Source organism: Vombatus ursinus, unplaced genomic scaffold (assembly GCF_900497805.2).
Source record: "Vombatus ursinus unplaced genomic scaffold, bare-nosed wombat genome assembly UNPS02013931.1, whole genome shotgun sequence".
NCBI classification, from domain to species: domain Eukaryota; kingdom Metazoa; phylum Chordata; class Mammalia; order Diprotodontia; family Vombatidae; genus Vombatus; species Vombatus ursinus.
In genome coordinates, this window is record NW_020953709.1 from 2,454,851 (window position 1) to 2,468,899 (window position 14,049).

At 38.4% G+C, this 14,049-nt stretch overlaps 1 protein-coding gene across 1 annotated transcript in view; it reads right to left on the minus strand.

Annotated features, from left to right (window-relative positions):
- Positions 1-14,049, minus strand: part of LOC114040702 (vomeronasal type-2 receptor 26-like) — a 57,940-nt gene that overhangs the window by 23,425 nt on the left and 20,466 nt on the right. Inside the window, 1 exon segment of the mRNA XM_027858850.1 lies at positions 3,531-4,331. Within this exon segment, the coding sequence (XP_027714651.1) occupies positions 3,531-4,331 (801 nt within the window).

A 14,049-nucleotide genomic window follows, 5' to 3' on the forward strand; every position in this document is an offset into this window, starting at 1 on the left:
TTAAAAAGTCAATTGTAGGGGGAAAATTATTATATTCTCTTTAAGGTACCAGAGAAATATAAAGAGACAACAACAGAGAATTAATCAGTATATCCGACAGGAAGGAATAAAAAGAACTTTGAAGAAGAAAGAAGGAAGTGTGGCTGGGAATATTTAGTGTGCTCTATAAATAGTGTCACATATAAAGTCCAAGCTATTGAAGAAAATGTGGGAAGGGGGAAAGGAGATAATCTTTAATTCTCCTGTCTAAATAAAATAAAGTCATTGAAATTACCTCATTAAAAATTATTTGTAAGGCAGAGTCAGGACGGCAGACTAGAGGCAGCAACCCAGCTGAACTCTCTTAATGTTCTCCTCCAAACATGCATCATATGAAATTCTGGAGCAGCATAGCCAATAAAAGTCATGATGTGGCATATTCTCAGCCCCAAACAACTTACAAGGTTGCAAAGAGAGGTCTGTGACACCTTTTTGGGGCCTAAACCAGATGGGACATTGTAAAAATAAAAGCAGTGGGCGTTGGAGGTAACTGTAACAGCAGCTGCAGCAGCTTAAGGAACTCAGCCCAAAGACTTTCCATGGCCGAGAGAAGCACTAGCCCTTAAGAATGTAGAGGAACAGGGGACCTGGTCACAGGTGAAAGTCAGAGGGTAGTGTTTCTTCTTGCAATTACAGAAGAACAGAGTTTCTTCCTTGGTAAAGACCAGATCCCAAACAAAGAGTGTAGTCACTACACTTCTCCCTGGAGAACAACACCTCAGGAGCACCAATAATATGTCGACCCCCAGAACTAGCTCTTAAAAGAATTCCATAAAAAAGCCTAACCTTTAAGACAGTGCCCACCACACCCACCCTAAGACCACAGCTCAACTTTAGGTTAAGGTTCAAAATGAAGGAGTAGTCTGGGAAAATAAGCAAATAAAAAAAAGGACCTGACCATAAAACTCCTATGGTGGCAGAAAAGATCAAGACCCCAAATCAAAAGAGGACAATAGAGTTAAAACAGCAACAAGAAAAACCATAAATGAAATTTCAAATTAGACACCACCATAACAAGAATTCCTGAAAAAGTTAAAGGAGACAAGAGTGGTTGATGAAAACTTGGTTTAAAAAATGAGTGATACAAGAAAAATAACTTAATAAAAGAAGCACAATATCCAACAAAGGAATTATCACCTCAAAAAATAGAATTAGGAGCAGAACCAAGATGACAGAGAAAAGCACAGGATTGTATAACCCACCACAAATTCCCCTAAAAAAACATGAAAATAATGCCTCAAAACAAATTCTGGAGTGGCAGAACCAACAAAAAAGAGGGAGTGAAACAATTTTCCAGCCCAAGACAATTTAGAAGATCAGCAGGAAAGATCTCTCTCACTGGGTAGGGAGTGGAGTGTAGTCCAGAAAATCTGTCCCTGCACAAGGCAGCAGCTCTCCCCAAAAAGTCAATACCCACAACACTCTCCTAGGATTAATCTGCATTATTACCTTTTATTTTTTTACCATCACTTTGTTTATACATAATCTTTTTTCTTTGTAGACAATCAACAAAACAATAAATCAAGATTTGATTTATAAAAAAAGAAAAGAATCTATTCTAGAACTGTCCCAGAATTCAAGGAGAAGTGTGCTATCTTACAGTTAATATTAGTAGTAGTTTTCATAGTAATACTTGTAGTAATTGCCTTGATGGTCAGAGTAGTAATAGCAGTAGTAGTAGCAGTGATAATATTACTACTACTACGACTACTAGTAATAGTAGTAGAAGTAGTAATAGAAATAGAAGTAGTAGAAAGTGCTATTTGTATTATTATATGATGGTACATTTTATCATGTATTTTACATTATAAGTGTTGCATAATTACATGATATTATACCATTAGTAATTATTTTATAAATGATGATTATGATACGAATAATTATTATTTTTATAAATGGAAGGTAAATGACTTGCCCAAGATCACACAGGTATTAAGTGCGTGAGACTAGATTTTAATTGAGGTCATCCTGACTCTAGACCCAGCACTATGTTAATTATCAGAGTTGTCTGGTTCTAAAAAGTGAAGGAAAAAACTTCATTAAAACAATAAAACAGCCAGTTCACAAAAGGCTCAAGCTTCTCCCTCTGATTTATGAGCACAGAACCAAATTCTCAAATGCCCACAGAAACTATATTTAATTGATCCAACTCGTGGTCTTGGGCTACAACAATATTTGCCCCGGTCTGACTGTCTTCCACTGGTCCATTTACTTAGTTCATTTTGATTAGAGATTGCCTACAGGAATCTCATTATGTTATTCGTACCCAGACCAAACAACTCCTTATCAAGTGTTTCATTTTTTTTTATTCTATTACAAAACTCATTCTGAGTGAAACATAAAATGAGGAAATAATTGAGCAGCCACCTTTCTATTGTCAATAATCATGTCTCTATCCACCCAGAGCTATGTTCTCATCTATTTTTCAATTACTTTTTTTAAACAATCTAAAATCTGTGAGAAGTAAAAATCATAATTTTTCCTATTAAGCTCATTTCTTCAGCAAACTCAGATAATTTTGATCTTTGATTCTCTTGGTACTATCTTTACAGGACTATTTCATGTTTAGTCTTAGTAATCTCTTGCATGCCCATTCTTCCTTCTCCTGTACATATGATGTATACATCTGCGTTGGTGGTTGAACTTTTGGTGTCTAATCATTGCTGTATGCAAACAAATCCTCCTTTTCTTCCTCATTGGTATCATCTCTCTTTTTGACTACTGAGTTACTATCTTAGAACTTCCTATCTATCCTGGAATGACTGATCTCGTAGAACTTCAGACCACAGGCAATTTCTCATTGAGATATTTGAAATATGCTCTCTCCAATTCTAGACTGCTGATCATTCTGTATCCACATGTCCACTCTTGTATTATAAACTCTACTAGGCTATGTTCACCCACTGTGTGCCCAGTTTCCCAACATTTCCACCATAGCAACCAGTTCCTTCAAGCATTAAGAAACATATCTAGGATATAGTGGCCAATAAAGTATTCCTCTACATTTAAAAAAGAAAACATGAATACATCTTTGAAACAAGTGGACCCAGGTACAAATATCAAGTATACTGCTCAGCTATAGATGTTGATAGAAATTAAAAGTGATCAAGTAGAAATTCCCACAAAGCACCTTGGCATTTGCAATGTTGTGAACTAGGCCACTGTAAAGGTGCTAAATTGGAACCAATTCAGTAAAACTCTACTGCCATATAGACACATACCCAGAGAGATGTGTAAAAGGAAGGACACCAACAACTTCACCAAGATTGCTATAGCAGAGGTGAAATCAATGCCTATTGTCCGAGGCAATTTCATTCTTTTCACCCAGAATTCAATAAAATCACAAATGAAAAAGACAGGACAAAATGTTGGGGAATATGAGGTAATACCGTTGCCTCAGGTCATTGCTGCATCATCCATAGAACAGATAACTAACAAATGAATGTTGTGAGTACCCTGTTCTAAGCCCATGAATGGAAGAGGAATGTTACCTTCCAAGAAAGATCTGGGTTTCTTTCACGTTCTGATGTCTCTTGTGCCTCAGACTGGAGCATTTGATGGAGAGCATGGGCTACTAAATATACTGCATTGTAAACATTAAAACTACATTCCATAATGATTGTGTCAAATTTCACATTATGTACATCTGTCAAGGAAACACTTTCTGGGCAAATAGATTGAAGCATTTCTATATGACTTTTGTCTGAAAATCTGCACTTAAGTGCTGACTCCAAGAAAGCCTTTAGGAAAATGTCATCAGGGTTCACACTGATTTTCTGACTTCTTATAAAATCTGTGAAACCAGGAATCTCCAACTGGGAATGAGAAAATAGTATTATACCATGAAAATGGGTAAGGGATTCAATACTAGAATCAAGAGAAAAATCCCAAGAAGTGGTGGCAACCAACATCTTCCCATAAAGTACATAATAAACAAATGCAAAAACAAGTTGGTGAAGCAAGTCTGTATCTCCATAGATGAAAATCACATTTGCTGATGATGCAATTATCCTAGAAACGAGATAATGATACTCATCATATACAATGGTTGGAGACACTCTTTCCTTAAAGGCTACACACAGAGCATTCCTGCCCATCTCCTCTTTCAGATCACTGAAGAAATTTTCCCCTCTCTCATTATCTGAAATAATCAGTCCCACCCAAGTCCAGCCAAAATGTAGCATCAATTTGATGAATGCAAGGTGAAGAGTAGATTCCCTGCTGCCCATCTGATAGATGTATGGGTACTGAATCTTCTCAGTCAGAAGAACATCAAATGGGCCATAGGTGATCTAAATGAAAAATAAAGAACACTGGAGTGGTGATTCAAGTTCCTTCAGACTAGAAATTTATCCTCCAATATATGTGTATATCAAACTATGAATGGCTTATATAGAGCAGGTGTAATAAATAAATGAGAAATGCTTATTAATTTTAATTTATAATTTTAGGTTGCAAAATTCCTCTATTATGGAATGTAACAATGTGAATAAAATTCTGAAACTCAACCTGATCAAGAATATTTTTTCCAGCATCTCCATAAAGCAATTACTAAGTCTCTGAAACTTTCCAAGGAGGGAAAATTCAGGTCACTGCCCAAAGACCATTCCCCTTTTAGACAAATAAACCAATTCAAACTTTTTCTCTTACCTTTATAACTGAGTCAGCCTCTTTGGAACATTAACTCATTGGTCCTATTTATTTCATGTTGATTCAACTAGAACATTTCTAGTGTATCCTGGATGAAGCTGTTATTTAAATATTCAGGCATAGGTACATGTCCTCTCCAATTCATCTCACCTCTTCTTCAACCCAAACACCTGCAGTTCCTCTGCCAAGACTATCTATGGCATGCATTGTAGTCCTCTCATGATTCCAGGGAGAATGGTATTTCTCTGATGCCAAGAACTGTCCTTGTTCTAGGAGGAAAAGTTCTCTAGCTTAAACCCAATCTGAGATGAGAAATGAACACTTCCTCATGATGAAATTGACTGACCAGGTTGGCATTGCACATTAACCCTGCCCTATTAGTAAGAATTCTGTGAGATAAGCAATGATTCTCTTCTTCATATACTTTGAGCACCCAAAGGCCTAATCTCTAAAGGAAAAAAAAATCCATGCACATCAGACCTTCAGTCATCAGGTTTGTCCTGAAGGCAAGAAAAAGTTTCATCTTTGTTGTATATTTATCCCCAATTTTGTAAGAGTGACATAAATGAACTAGTGCTGAACTCTGATTTAAATCAGATTCCTAGTAACCCAATCAGCAAGGCTATCCTGTGTCAGATTCCCTAACTGATATCCATGTGAGCTGAACCCCCTATGGCCAAGTGTTAGGGAGAATGCAGTCTCATTCTAACATCTTTCATTCCATGAAGGGGGAAGATGAGAACCTAGAACAATTGTACTTCCCCATGCAGTGACAAGTATTAACATCAGGTTATTCTCAGGCTCAGATTTATGGTAAAAACGTATACAATATGGCCAACAATCATGAGAATTTTGCCCTCAGAAGAGTAATTATGAAATGGCTCTCTCTTATATCCCCAGTTGGAAAGCAAATCCCTTTTTTAAATGAGTTGGGGGCTAAGAAACATCCTTAGCATATGTCATATGAAAATCCTCTCTCTTATTGATTAAGGCAATGCAAATTAAAACAACTATGTGATACTACCCCACACCTTTCAAATTGGTAGAAAGGGGAGAAGGTGGAAAGGAAAAATACAGGAGGGGATATGGAAATATTGGAATACTAATATAGTATTGGTGTAATTTTGAACTGATCCAACCATTTTGGGAAGCAATTTGGAATCACGCTCAAAAAGGTACAAAACTATCCGTACAATTTGATGACTATTAAGTCTATTTCTCAGGGTAATCAGGGAAAAGGAAACAAATCTATGTTTTCTAAAATATTTATAGCGGCTCTCTTTGGGTTGTCAAAGAATTGAAACTGAGTGGATGTCCATTGATTGGGGAATGATTGAATAAGTTGTGGTATATGTTTGTAGAGTAATACTACTGTGCTATAAGAAATGACAAACAGATTGATTATAGCAAAATATGAAAAGACTTACATGAAATGATGCAGAGTGAAATGAGCAAAACCAAGAGAACACTGAACATAATACCAACAATATGGTTCAAATACTATCTCTGAACGATTAAGCTACTCTTAGTATTATACATATTGTAATCCTCTATGAAGGACATATGAAGGAAAAGGCTGTCTACATCCAGACAAAGAACTGTTCTATGGAACTACGTATTGTATTTTTCCACATGTAAATCTATCTCAAATGGTGGCTTTCTTAAATGAGGACTAGGGAGGAAGGGAGAAGTACAACTTGGAACTCACAATGTGACAAAGAAATATATATTGTTTAAAAAAATAAAGTATCCCCTCTCTGTTGTCGGTCCCTGAGATGACCTGAGAACTTATACTCCAAACAAGGGGACATTATACAATAGAAGACAGGAAGAGCATCAAGTGTTAAGAGAAATAATGTGAAATGGAGGAAATGGGTGCTTAACAACAACAACAACAGAAAACAAAATCTTTGCAGTAGAAATAATACAGAACCAAGCCACACTTGATAGATTGGGTCAATGACTACCTGTCCATATTACCCACAGCATTTACCCCATGTACATTTCTCAGTGGCACATAAAAATACATCAGATAAAAGCAACTAAGCAAAGAAATAATAACAACTGAAGGCCTACTAAATCACACAATAGGCCATACAATAAAATATGCAAGGTACACAAAAGGTATTACAAAATAGGTATGATGCCAATACAAAGCAAACACTTAGCATGAAAATTAAAGTTTCTTTTAGTATGTATTTTAATGAATACATTCAGTTATACCAAGGCATACATTACTTTCTATATCATAAGTTAGCCTAGAAACTGGGCAGATAACTCTGACCTTCCTGTCACCTACAGATTTTTCTGTCCTTATGTGTGTGTTAGTCAATGACATAGAAGGATCATAATTCTCCTCACACTGGTAATCTTTAAGACCTAAAACTGCTCTGAGAAGAGGCCTCACTAGGTAGTTTTCTTTCTGTGTTCTGAGGGAATCGTCTATCCACAAAGAATTTCTATGTCTGAAGTATGATGCTGAGGTGGTGTTTCCACTGGATTAAGTAAAGTCATCTTGATTTGGCTTTTGGGGCAGAGGGTTGCATTTAATTTTACTTTTTTCCCCTAAGTTATAAATAGACAAAAGTGGTAATATTTATTTTTTATAACTTTTTGTTCCCAATTCTCTGACTCAATGCTTCCCTCCTTGATATCACAAGCAATTTTGTATAGATTATACACATGGGCAATCATGCAAAACATTTTCATATTGGCCATGTTAAAAGAGAAAATGCAGACCAAAATCAAAACAAAATGAAAAACAAGGATAATAATGTAGAGAAACATATGCTTCAATCTGCATTTGGACTCCATGACTTTGTTCTCTGGAGATTGATAGCATTTATCATAAGACCTTTGGAATTGTCTTCAATCATTATATTGCTGAGAATAACTAAGTCATTTACAGTTGCTCATTGTACTTTGTTGCTTTTACTGTGTGCTACGTTCTCCTGATTCTGCTCTTTTCACTTTGCATCAGTTCATGAAAATCTTACCAGGTTTTTCTGAAAGCATCCACCTCATCATTTCTCTTATAGCACAATAGTATTTAATCACCATCATATGACACAACCTGTTCAATTATCGCTCAGCTGAAGCTGTTGGCCTTGTTCTCTCTTCTAGTCATCACAGCTCAGTGGCAGAAGAGAATCAAGATGGCTGGTGATGGCTCAAGATGCAGTGGATGACTTTAGCATCTTTGACGTGAGAACTTCATGCAATTCTTCCTCACTTAAAGCTGATTTATGCACGAATGAAAATGCATCGCCCATACCATTTTACCATTTTAACCTATTTCAAAGTCCTGTGGTGACATGCAAATGATGAAGCAGCAGGTGCAGATACACTGGGAGTTGTAGTCACAGGCTTGCACACAAGTGTCCCAGGCCATAAATCCATTTTCTCACTAGAAGCAGCAGTAGGATTCAGTAGCCCCCTGGTCATGTGAACTGCCTTTTAATGATATCACTGCTAACCTCCTAGTATGAGTAAGGGGCTAGAAAAGGTCCCCTAAAAAGTGTCTGCTTATGCCCTGGCCTGATTACCACAGCAGGCAGGGATCACACCCTGTGTCAAAACACACAAAAAAATGTACAAAAACTTCTGCAAAGATGATTCCACTCATGATCGGTACATGGAATGTTTGCACACTTATAGACAACACAAAATCCAGCAGACCTGAAAAATGAACAGCTCATTTTGGAAGAGAACACAGCAGGTATTGCATCCAAATAGTAGCCCTGAGTGAAACAAAACTGGCAAATGGAGTTCAGCTTACTGAAATCAGAGCTGGATACATGTTTTTGTAGAGTGGCCATGGTGAAGGGGAATGCCATGAAGCTGGTGCAGGTTTTGCAATTAAAACTAATCTAGTCAACAAACTTGTTTGCCTATCAAAAGGAGGGTACTGCAGGCTCATGACAATGTGATTGCCACTTGCTGGAAAATGCCATGCCACCATCATCAGTGTCTATACTCCCACCATAACAAACCCTGATGAGATCAAAGAAAAAAATTCATGAAGTCTTGGAGACACTTATCTTCAGTGTGCCAAAAGAAGACGGCTTATCATTCTGGGTGACTTCAATGCTAGAGTACCAGACTACCAGACATAGCAAGGAGTCCTTGGGAGGAATGGAGTTGGAAACAGCAACAGCAATGATCATTTACTACTGAAGACTTGTGCATCTCATCACCTTCTCATCACCAACACTGTCTTCCATCTATCTGAATATAGTAAATGTCATGGATGCACTCTTATATCAAACGTTGGCATTTAAGAGACTAGTAAGGAGGAGAGACAGAGAGGATATGAGAGTAACAAAGGCAATGTGTGTGGCACAGTTGGACTGAGCATAGACTTATCCTTTCCAAGCTAAACATTCACATTCAACAAAAGTGGCAGCCCCAAGGCAAAAGGACTCCCAGAAGAATTCATGCCAAGAGATTAGAGCTCTTCTCTGAGAGGGAGGAGTTTGTTGCTCACTTGAAAGGAAAGTTGAGCCAACACACAGTTGACAACAGTGGAGCACAAAAGAAGTGGGCAGCTTTCGGAGATTTAGTGTACGGCACTGCATTTGCTCGTCTGGGTCATATCTCTTGCAAACACCGAGACTGATCTGATGAAAATGATGGGGAAATTCAGAAGCTGCGCAATGAAAAACGTGAACTCCACAGGGTTTCCCAGTAGGATAATTCATCCATCTCTAAGAAGGCAGCATTTAATTCCATCAAAAGTGAAGGGCCAGCGAAGCTTAGAGAGATTCAGGATTCTTGGCTCAGTAAGAAAGCAGAGAAAATTCAGTTTTACGTTGATAGTAACAATCCAAAGTGCTTTTATGATGCTGGAAGACTTTTTATGGACCAAAGACTAGTGGTACATCTCAACTATGCAATGCTATTGGAGCCACATTGATAAGTGATAAGGACATGATCCTAGAAGGATGGGCTGAGCACTTCCATAGCATTCTCAACAGACTCTCATCAATCAATATTGAAACCATTGACTGTTTACCACAGATTGACATCAATCCCTCCATAGCTGGTCACAACTGAAGGAGATTTGAATGCCATTAGACTCCTTTTCTGGGGCAAAGCACCTCGTATTGATTTCATTCCACAATTTTCCAGGTTATATGGCAAAAGGAGGTTATCCCCCAGGAGTTCAAGGATGCATTCATTGTCCATCTCTATAAAGGTAAAAGAAATAGACTATCCTGTGACAATCACAGGGGAGTCTCTCTCTTACTCTTTGCTGGCAAGATTCTTACCAGAGTCCACCTTAATAGACTGATCCTTCACCTGGAAGATGTTCATCTACCTGAGAGCCAGTGCAGCTTCAGAAAGGATTGAGGAATGGTCGATAGGGTATTTGCTGCCCAACAACTCTAGGGGAAATGCCAGGAGCAGAACAGAGGCCTGTACTCTACATTTGTAGATATAACAAAGACCTTTGATACTGTCAGTCATAAGGCCTTATGGAAAATTATGCCAAAATTTGGTCACCTGGAGAAGTTCATCAATACTGTATGTCAATTTCACGATGGCATGCTTGCCTGGGTTCTGAATAATGGATGATGCTCTCGCACTTTCCCAGTCACCAATGGCATGAAACAAGACTATGTGCTTGCTCACATGCTTTTCAGCATGTTTTCAGCCGTGTGGGTAAATTCATCAGCTTGAAAAGTCTAGAAGCCAAGACCAAAGTGGATGGAGTATTGGTGCATGACTTTTCATTCTGAGATGATTGTGCACTCCATGCAGCCTTTGAAGATGAGATGCAACAAAGTATGGATCAATTATCTGTTGCTTGTGCTGACACCAAGAAAACACAGGTGTTCCATCAGCTAGCACCACAGCATCCATACATGGAACCATCAGTTAGGGCAAATGGAGAAGACTTTAATGTGGTGGATAAGTTCACTTAACTTGGCAGTATACTTCTTAGGGATGTACACATTGATAATGAGGTTGACACCCACATTGCCAGAGCTACCTCAACGTTTGGGAGGCTCTGAAGGAAAGTGTGGGAGAGAAGAGTTATTAGACTGATTACCAAACTAAAGGTTTACAGAGCTGTTGTGTTGACCTCATTGTTGTATGCCTGTGAAACCTGGACAGTATACCAACTCCATGCCAGCAAACTGAGTCACTTTTATTTGAATTGTCTTAGAAAGATTCTGAAGATCACCTTCAGATCAGGATAAGATATCAGCCAATGAGGTCCTTTCTCGAACTAAACAACCAAGCACTCAAACTCTACTGCAGAGAGTACAACTCCAATGTGCTGGTCACATTGTTTGAATGCCAAACATCTGCTTGCCAAAAGGCTATTTTATGGGGAACTCACACAGGGCAAGCATTCACATGATGGTCAGAAAAAGTGATATGAGGACATGCTCAATGTCTCTTTTAAGAACTTTGGAATTAGAATTGGAATTGGAATTGATTGTATGACATGGGAGACATAATTTTTAATATTTGTTTTTAAAATTTTGAGTTCAAAATTCTCTCCTTTCCTCCCTCCCCACCCATCCTCATTGAGAAGCAAGCAATTCGATATAGATTGTACATGTGAAGTCATGAAAAACATCTATAATAGACATATTGTGAAAGACTAAATGTATTTCTTTCCATCTTATCCCACCCTCTATTTATTCTATTCTCTCCCTCACCCCTCTGTCTTTTATGCCCTTTTCCTGTACTTTCCTGTAGGGTAAGATAGATTTCCATACCCAATTGAGTGTGTATGCTATTCTCTCCTGAAGTCAAATCCAATGAGAGTAAAATTCACTCATTCCCTCTCACCTTCCCCCTCATCCCCTCCACTGTAAAAGCTTTTTCTTGCCTCTTTTAAGAGAGATAATTTACCCCATTCTACTTCTCCCTTTCTCCTGCTCCTATTATATTCTTCTCTCACCCCTTAATTTTATTTTTTAGGTATCATCCCTTCATATTCAACTCACCCTGTGCCCTTTGTCTATATATATATATCATCTTTCCATGTAGAAATATAACAAGTTCAGCTTTAATAAGTCCCTTGTGATTTCTCTTTCCTGTTTAGCTTTTCATGCTTCTCTTGAGTCTTTTATTTGAAAGTCATTTTTTCTATTTAGCCCTGGCTTCTCAAGAATGCATGAATTTCCTCTATGTCATTGAATATCAATTTTTCTCCCTCATTGATTACACTCAGGTTTGCTGGGTAGGTGATTCTTGGTTTTAATCCTAGCTCCTTTGAACTCCAGAACATCATATTCCAACCCCTCTGGTCCCTTAATGTATAAGCTGCTAAATCTTGTGTTATCCTGATTGTGTTTCCGCAATACTTGAATTGTTTCTTTCTGCCTGCTTGCAATATTTTCTCTTTGACCTGAGAACTCTGGAATTTGGCTATACTAACCCCCTGAGTTTTGCTTTGGGGATTTCTTTCAGGAGGCGATCGGTGGATTCTTTCCATTTCTATTTCACCCTCTGGTTCTAGAATATTAGGGCAGTTTTCCTTGATAATTTCTTGAAAGATGATGTCTAAGCTCTTTTTTTTGTCTTGGCTTTCCAGTAGTCCAGCACTTTTTAATTTATCTCTCCTGGATCTATTTTCCCACTAAGTTGTTTTTCCAATAAGATATTTGACATTGTCTTCTATTTTTTCATTCTTTTTGTTTTGTTTTATAATTTCCTGATTTCTCATAAAGTCATTAGCTTCCGTTTGCTCCATTCAAAGTTTTAAGGAATTATTTTCATCATTGAGCTTTGACTTCTTTTTCCATTTGTCTGATTCTGTTTTTGAAGGCATTCTTTTCCTCATTGACTTTTTGGACCTCTTTTGCCATTTGGTCAGTCTATTTTTCATGGTGTTATTTTCTTCAGTATTTTTTTGGGTCTCCTTTTTCAAGATGCTGACTTGTTTTTCTTGATTTTCTTGCATCACTCTCATTTCACTTCCCAATTTTTCCACTACTTCTCTTAATTGATTTTCAAAATCCTTTTTGAGCTCTTTCATCATCTGAGACCAATCCATATTTTTCTTGGAGGCTTTGCATGTAGGAGCTTTGACTTTGTTGTCTTCTTCTGGCTGTATATTTTGATCTTCCTTATCACCAAAGCAAGATTCTGTAGTCTGAGTTTTTTTCCCCACTGTTTGATAATCTTCCCAGACAAGTACTTGACTTTTTAACTCTTTGTTAAGTAAGCTCTGCTTCCAGTATGGTCCCAGTACTGGGACAGTACTTTCAGTACTGTCCCAGGCTTCAGGGGTTTTATGCAGCTGTTTCAGAGATACTTCTGAGGACCTGCAAGTTTTCAGTTCTTCCAAGATGGTATGATCAAAGGAGAGGTGCTTACTCCTCTCCTGGTCTGTGCTCTGGTCTTGACCACAAGCACTCTTTTCTGCCCTGGAAATGTGAAGAGGGTTTTCTCTTCACTTCTGGCACAAGCTCTGCTATGCCAGTGCTCCTCCTCACCCCAGGACTGCCACCCAGGACTCTGACCCTCATCCAAGTATGAGCAAAGCAACAGAATCTCCCTCAGGGCCAGTAAAGAGATCCCTGTAATCTCTTTCTGATCAGTTGTTCAATACCCTTCGGGTCTGCAGGCTGAGAGCTCTGAAAGCAGGTGCTGCCACTATCGCTGCCACATCAGAGCTGCAGTGCACCCCACTGTAACCCAGGTCTGACAGACATTTCCAAATGACCTTCTAAGTTGTCTTTGAAGTTTGTGGATAGAGAAGACTGGAAACTGCCACTGTTGCCTGTGATTCAGTCCTGAGGCCTCCTTCCAGCCTGCTGGGGCCTGTCATCCCCAGGGTGGACCACACTGAACTGTGCTTCTCTCCTGGTGTGGCACAACAGATGTTTTATCCTACCATCCAGGTCATCTTGGGATGGAAATTTGTGTCACTCTGCCTTTTTGTGAGTTCTGCTGCTCTAGAATTTATTTAGAGTAATTTTTTTAAAGGTATTTGGAGGGTTTTGGGGTTGAGATCAAGTGAGTCCTTGCTTTTACTTTGCCATCTTGACTCCACCTCATCATTTCTTACAGAACAATAGCATTCCATTATATTCATATACCACAACTTGTTCAGGCATTCCCCAGTTGACGGGCATCCCCTCAATTTCCAATTTTTTGCCACCACAAAAAGACCTGGCACAAGTATTTTTGTACATGTGGGTCGTTTCCCCTTCTTTTAATGATCTCTTTGGGGTACAGGCCTAATAATAGTATTGCTGGATCAAAGGGTATGCACAGTTTGGTGGCCCTTTCAGCATAGCTCCAAATTACTCTCTACAATGGTTGGATCAGTTTATATACTCCACCAACAATTCATTAGTGTTCCAATTTTCCCACATATTCTCCCACATTTGT